At 28.4% G+C, this 7,567-nt stretch overlaps 1 protein-coding gene across 1 annotated transcript in view; it reads left to right on the top strand.

Annotated features, from left to right (window-relative positions):
* The first annotated feature begins 493 nt into the window (after positions 1-493).
* The window catches only part of oacyl (O-acyltransferase like), a 32,958-nt gene continuing 25,884 nt past the window's right edge, over positions 494-7,567 (top strand). The window contains exon 1 of the mRNA XM_030148385.1: positions 494-653. Within this exon, the coding sequence (XP_030004245.1) occupies positions 494-653 (160 nt within the window). The remainder of the gene's footprint in view (positions 654-7,567) is intronic.

Below are 7,567 nucleotides of genomic sequence, written 5' to 3'. Positions count from 1 at the left end.
GCAATAAATCTATGACTACATCACCAGACATGCTCAATAACCACATCAATATGACTGTATGGTCAAAAGAAAAATCAGTGTTTCCGTTTTAGCAGTACAATTTCTTTAAATGGAAAGAGCGTTTTTTCTGACTCACCCTGTAGTACAAATGCTGACATGTGATTAGTCTGTGGAAATAGACAAATTGATATTTTGTGCCACAGTACTGTGGCAGTAGACATCGCCAGATTAACTTGTATTTTGACTTTAAAGCCTGTACAGTAGCTGTCTGAGTGCAGCCAAGCATACAAATAACATACGTACCACATAGCGTACGTTTGTGGTCTCATCCTCTGTGCTGAAACCCAAACCCCTTTTCACACTGTGAACAAAGACAGGTGTGTTTTTCAATCCGGTCTGTACAAGATGAATTTCATGCCACCTTCTCCATGATGTGTCACCTCTGACTCTATTTAAACACCTTCTCCAGTGAACAGCTGTATTCAGTGGTAAAATGGTCCTGGATTTGGTGGTGCTCCTCCTGTGCTCAGGGTGCAGCTCAGCGCTGGATGAACAAACACAGGCCACAGCTGTGTCTCCCAGATGTTTGGAGGACACCAACACTTTCCTCCTGGACATGAACCAGCACGCTCCGAAGGAATATGCAGTTCGCAGTGAGTCCGTACGCACCTCCAACCTACTGCAAAATTACATTTTACTTACACATTACAGTTTATTATTGCACCTTACCGTGAAATTATCCACATTTCATACCCAGTTCTGTTTGTATTTACTTCTAATTTATTCTATACAGTGGGTTTGCTCTTGAGTTCAATTTTTTATTCTTATATTCTGTTTTTTACAGTGTCATATACTGTAGCTGCAGTTTCCCAGATTAGGGTAAATAAAGTCTGTCCGTTCATCCATCATTTTTATCTATCTATCTATCTATCTATCTATCTATCTATCTATCTATCTATCTATCTATCTATCTATCTATCTATCTATCTATCTATCTATCTATCTATCTATCTATCTATCTATCTATCTATCTATCTATCTATCTATCTATCTATCTATCTATCTATCTATCTATCTATCTATCTATCATCTTTTTTTTTACAATAATATTCAGTTTTGAGATCAAGATTTCAAAAAAAAACTGTCTGTTTCATTCTTTTATGTTGTTTCTCACAATATTGTGACTTTGGCACTTAAAGGATTAATATGTACACACTGATTACTTTTATATGTTTTCACAGGGAAAAAAGATGTATTTTATTATCTCAGTTACAATGTCCTACATATATGCAGTTTATCACTTTAAAATGTTAAACTGTACTGTGCAGTTTGGTAGAAAAAGAAAAAAAGGGGGGGGGGGCTAGTGAAAAAGTTACAGAAGAGGATTAGGGCCACTTGACAAAAATATTAAAGTCCAATTTAATTTTTTTTTTAATCTCATTTTTTTTTCCATTTTAATGCACTAACATAATCTGGTAAAAAAAAACAACAAACAAACAAAAAAAACGGGGTTTAGCGAAAAAGTTACGGAACAGGATTAGGGCTACTGGGAAAAAAATTAAGGTCCAACACAATTTTTTAAAAATTATTATTCTGAGAAAAAAGTCAGAATTCTAACTTTAATCTCAAAATTCTGACTGTTTTCTCAGAATTTTGACTGTTTTAAATATGTTTTTTTTTATTATTATTATTATTATTCTGAGATTAAAGTCAGAATTCTGAGAAACAAAGTCTGAATTCTGACTTTTTTCTCAAAATAATAATAAAAAAAATATATATATATATTGGACGTTAATTAAAAAAATTTTCCCCAGTGGCCCAAATCCTCTTCTGTAAAAAGTCATATTGCTATTATTGCACAGAATATTGGGATTGCACTTTAAGTCTGTAAATTTATGTGGTTATTAAAGACAATGCACAGATTCATGATCATAATAAAGTCACTTTTTTCCATTTTAATGCACTAACATAGTCTGGTAAAAAACAAAAAAACAAAAAACGGCGTTTAGCAAAAAAGTTACGGAACAGGATTAGGGCTACTGGGAAAAAAATTTAAGGTCCAACACAATTTTTTTAAATTATTATTATTCTGAGAAAAAACTCAGAATTCTAACTTTAATCTCAAATTTCTGCCTTTTTTTCCTCAGAATTCTGACTGTTTTAAATGTTTTTTTTATTATCATTATTATTGTTCTGAGATTGAAGTCAGAATTCTGAGAAACAAAGTCTGAATTCTGACTTTTTTCTCATAATAATAATAAAAAAATATACATTGGACCTTAATTTAAATTTTTTTCCCCAGTGGCCCTAATCCTCTCCTGTAAAAAGTCATATTGCTATTATTGCACAGAATATTGGGATTGCAGTTTAAGTCTGTAAATTTATGTGGTTATTAAAGACAATGCACAGATTCATGATCATAATAAAGTCAGATTTTCTTTTTTCCCATTTTAATGCACTAACATAATCTGGTAAAAAAAAAAAAAAAAAAAACGGGGTTTAGCGAAAAAGTTACGGAACAGGATTAGGGCTACTGGGAAAAAAATTAAGGTCCAACACAATTTTTTTTTTATTATTATTCTGAGAAAAAAATCAGAATTCTAACTTTAATCTCAAAATTCTGTCTTTTTTTCTCAGAATTCTGACTGTTTTAAATGTTTTTTTTTAATTATTATTATTATTGTTCTGAGATTAAAGTCAGAATTCTGAGAAACAAAGTCTGAATTCTGACTTTTTTCTCATAATAATAATAAAAAAATATATATATTGGACGTTAATTAAAAAAATTTTCCCCAGTGGCCCTAATCCTCTTCTGTAAAAAGTCATATTGCTATTATTGCACAGAATATTGGGATTGCAGTTTAAGTCTGTAAGTTTATGTGGTTATTAAAGACAATGCACAGATTCATGATCATAATAAAGTCAGATTTTTTTTTTTCCCATTTTAATGCACTAACATAATCTGGTAAAAAAAAAAAAAAAACGGGGTTTAGCGAAAAAGTTACGGAACAGGATTAGGGCTACTGGGAAAAAAATTAAGGTCCAACACAATTTTTTTTTTATTATTATTCTGAGAAAAAAGTCAGAATTCTAACTTTAATCTCAAAATTCTGTCTTTTTTTCTCAGAATTCTGACTGTTTTAAATGTTTTTTTTATTATTATTATTATTATTGTTCTGAGATTAAAGTCAGAATTCTGAGAAACAAAGTCTGAATTCTGACTTTTTTCTCATAATAATAATAAAAATATATATATATTGGACGTTAATTAAAAAATTTTTCCCCAGTGGCCCTAATCCTCTCCTGTAAAAAGTCATATTGCTATTATTGCACAGAATATTGGGATTGCAGTTTAAGTCTGTAAGTTTATGTGGTTATTAAAGACAATGCACAGATTCATGATCATAATAAAGTCAGATTTTTTTTCCCATTTTAATGCACTAACATAATCTGGTAAAAAAAAAAAAAAAAAAAAAAAAAAAAAAAAAAAAAACGGGGTTTAGCGAAAAAGTTACGGAACAGGATTAGGGCTACTGGGAAAAAAATTAAGGTCCAACACAATTTTTTTTTATTATTATTCTGAGAAAAAAATCAGAATTCTAACTTTAATCTCAAAATTCTGTCTTTTTTTCTCAGAATTCTGACTGTTTTAAATGTTTTTTTTTAATTATTATTATTATTGTTCTGAGATTAAAGTCCGAATTCTGAGAAACAAAGTCTGAATTCTGACTTTTTTCTCATAATAATAATAAAAATATATATATATATTGGACGTTAATTAAAAAAATTTTCCCCAGTGGCCCTAATCCTCTCCTGTAAAAAGTCATATTGCTATTATTGCACAGAATATTGGGATTGCAGTTTAAGTCTGTAAGTTTATGTGGTTATTAAAGACAATGCACAGATTCATGATCATAATAAAGTCAGATTTTTTTTCCCATTTTAATGCACTAACATAATCTGGTAAAAAAAAAAATAAAAAAAAAACGGGGTTTAGCGAAAAAGTTACGGAACAGGATTAGGGCTACTGGGAAAAAAATTAAGGTCCAACACAATTTTTTAAAAATTATTATTCTGAGAAAAAAGTCAGAATTCTAACTTTAATCTCAAAATTCTGACTGTTTTCTCAGACTTTTGACTGTTTTAAATATTTTTTTTTTTATTATTATTATTATTATTATTATTCTGAGATTAAAGTCAGAATTCTGAGAAACAAAGTCTGAATTCTGACTTTTTTCTCAAAATAATAATAAAATATATATATATATATATATATATTGGACGTTAATTAAAAAAAATTTCCCCAGTGGCCCAAATCCTCTTCTGTAAAAAGTCATATTGCTATTATTGCACAGAATATTGGGATTGCACTTTAAGTCTGTAAATTTATGTGGTTATTAAAGACAATGCACAGATTCATGATCATAATAAAGTCACTTTTTTCCATTTTAATGCACTAACATAGTCTGGTAAAAAACAAAAAAACAAAAAACGGCGTTTAGCAAAAAAGTTACGGAACAGGATTAGGGCTACTGGGAAAAAAATTTAAGGTCCAACACAATTTTTTTTAATTATTATTATTCTGAGAAAAAAGTCAGAATTCTAACTTTAATCTCAAATTTCTGCCTTTTTTTCTCAGAATTCTGACTGTTTTAAATGTTTTTTTTATTATCATTATTATTGTTCTGAGATTGAAGTCAGAATTCTGAGAAACAAAGTCTGAATTCTGACTTTTTTCTCATAATAGTAATAAAAAAATATACATTGGACCTTAATTTAAATTTTTTTCCCCAGTGGCCCTAATCCTCCTCTGTAAAAAGTCATATTGCTATTATTGCACAGAATATTGGGATTGCAGTTTAAGTCTGTAAATTTATGTGGTTATTAAAGACAATGCACAGATTCATGATCATAATAAAGTCAGATTTTTTTTTTTCCCATTTTAATGCACTAACATAATCTGGTAAAAAAAAAAAAAAAAAAAAAAAAAAAAAAAAAAAAAAAAAAACGGGGTTTAGCGAAAAAGTTACGGAACAGGATTAGGGCTACTGGGAAAAAAATTAAGGTCCAACACAATTTTTTTTTATTATTATTCTGAGAAAAAAGTCAGAATTCTAACTTTAATCTCAAAATTCTGTCTTTTTTCTCAGAATTCTGACTGTTTTAAATGTTTTTTTTATTATTATTATTATTATTGTTCTGAGATTAAAGTCAGAATTCTGAGAAACAAAGTCTGAATTCTGACTTTTTTCTCATAATAATAATAAAAATATATATATATTGGACGTTAATTAAAAAATTTTTCCCCAGTGGCCCTAATCCTCTCCTGTAAAAAGTCATATTGCTATTATTGCACAGAATATTGGGATTGCAGTTTAAGTCTGTAAGTTTATGTGGTTATTAAAGACAATGCACAGATTCATGATCATAATAAAGTCAGATTTTTTTTCCCATTTTAATGCACTAACATAATCTGGTAAAAAAAAAAAAAAAAAAAAAAAAAAAAACGGGGTTTAGCGAAAAAGTTACGGAACAGGATTAGGGCTACTGGGAAAAAAATTAAGGTCCAACACAATTTTTTTTTATTATTATTCTGAGAAAAAAATCAGAATTCTAACTTTAATCTCAAAATTCTGTCTTTTTTTCTCAGAATTCTGACTGTTTTAAATGTTTTTTTTTAATTATTATTATTATTGTTCTGAGATTAAAGTCCGAATTCTGAGAAACAAAGTCTGAATTCTGACTTTTTTCTCATAATAATAATAAAAATATATATATATTGGACGTTAATTAAAAAAATTTTCCCCAGTGGCCCTAATCCTCTCCTGTAAAAAGTCATATTGCTATTATTGCACAGAATATTGGGATTGCAGTTTAAGTCTGTAAGTTTATGTGGTTATTAAAGACAATGCACAGATTCATGATCATAATAAAGTCAGATTTTTTTTCCCATTTTAATGCACTAACATAATCTGGTAAAAAAAAAAACAAAAAAAACAAAAAACGGGGTTTAGCGAAAAAGTTACGGAACAGGATTAGGGCTACTGGGAAAAAAATTAAGGTCCAACACAATTTTTTTTTTATTATTATTCTGAGAAAAAAATCAGAATTCTAACTTTAATCTCAAAATTCTGTCTTTTTTTCTCAGAATTCTGACTGTTTTAAATGTTTTTTTTATTATTATTATTATTATTGTTCTGAGATTAAAGTCAGAATTCTGAGAAACAAAGTCTGAATTCTGACTTTTTTCTCATAATAATAATAAAAAAATATATATATTGGACGTTAATTAAAAAATTTTTCCCCAGTGGCCCTAATCCTCTCCTGTAAAAAGTCATATTGCTATTATTGCACAGAATATTGGGATTGCAGTTTAAGTCTGTAAGTTTATGTGGTTATTAAAGACAATGCACAGATTCATGATCATAATAAAGTCAGATTTTTTTTCCCATTTTAATGCACTAACATAATCTGGTAAAAAAAAAAAAAAAAAAAAAAAAAAAAAACGGGGTTTAGCGAAAAAGTTACGGAACAGGATTAGGGCTACTGGGAAAAAAATTAAGGTCCAACACAATTTTTTTTTATTATTATTCTGAGAAAAAAATCAGAATTCTAACTTTAATCTCAAAATTCTGTCTTTTTTTCTCAGAATTCTGACTGTTTTAAATGTTTTTTTTTAATTATTATTATTATTGTTCTGAGATTAAAGTCCGAATTCTGAGAAACAAAGTCTGAATTCTGACTTTTTTCTCATAATAATAATAAAAATATATATATATTGGACGTTAATTAAAAAAATTTTCCCCAGTGGCCCTAATCCTCTCCTGTAAAAAGTCATATTGCTATTATTGCACAGAATATTGGGATTGCAGTTTAAGTCTGTAAGTTTATGTGGTTATTAAAGACAATGCACAGATTCATGATCATAATAAAGTCAGATTTTTTTTCCCATTTTAATGCACTAACATAATCTGGTAAAAAAAAAAACAAAAAAAACAAAAAACGGGGTTTAGCGAAAAAGTTACGGAACAGGATTAGGGCTACTGGGAAAAAAATTAAGGTCCAACACAATTTTTTTTTTATTATTATTCTGAGAAAAAAATCAGAATTCTAACTTTAATCTCAAAATTCTGTCTTTTTTTCTCAGAATTCTGACTGTTTTAAATGTTTTTTTTATTATTATTATTATTATTGTTCTGAGATTAAAGTCAGAATTCTGAGAAACAAAGTCTGAATTCTGACTTTTTTCTCATAATAATAATAAAAAAATATATATATTGGACGTTAATTAAAAAAATTTTCCCCAGTGGCCCTAATCCTCTCCTGTAAAAAGTCATATTGCTATTATTGCACAGAATATTGGGATTGCAGTTTAAGTCTGTAAGTTTATGTGGTTATTAAAGACAATGCACAGATTCATGATCATAATAAAGTCAGATTTTTTTTCCCATTTTAATGCACTAACATAATCTGGTAAAAAAAAAAAAAAACGGGGTTTAGCGAAAAAGTTACGGAACAGGATTAGGGCTACTGGGAAAAAAATTAAGGTCCAACACAATTTTTTTTT

Source organism: Sphaeramia orbicularis, chromosome 12 (genome assembly GCF_902148855.1).
Source record: "Sphaeramia orbicularis chromosome 12, fSphaOr1.1, whole genome shotgun sequence".
Lineage (NCBI taxonomy): Eukaryota > Metazoa > Chordata > Actinopteri > Kurtiformes > Apogonidae > Sphaeramia > Sphaeramia orbicularis.
Note: the sequence above shows the minus strand (reverse complement) of the source record. Positions and strands in the feature narration are given on the sequence as shown.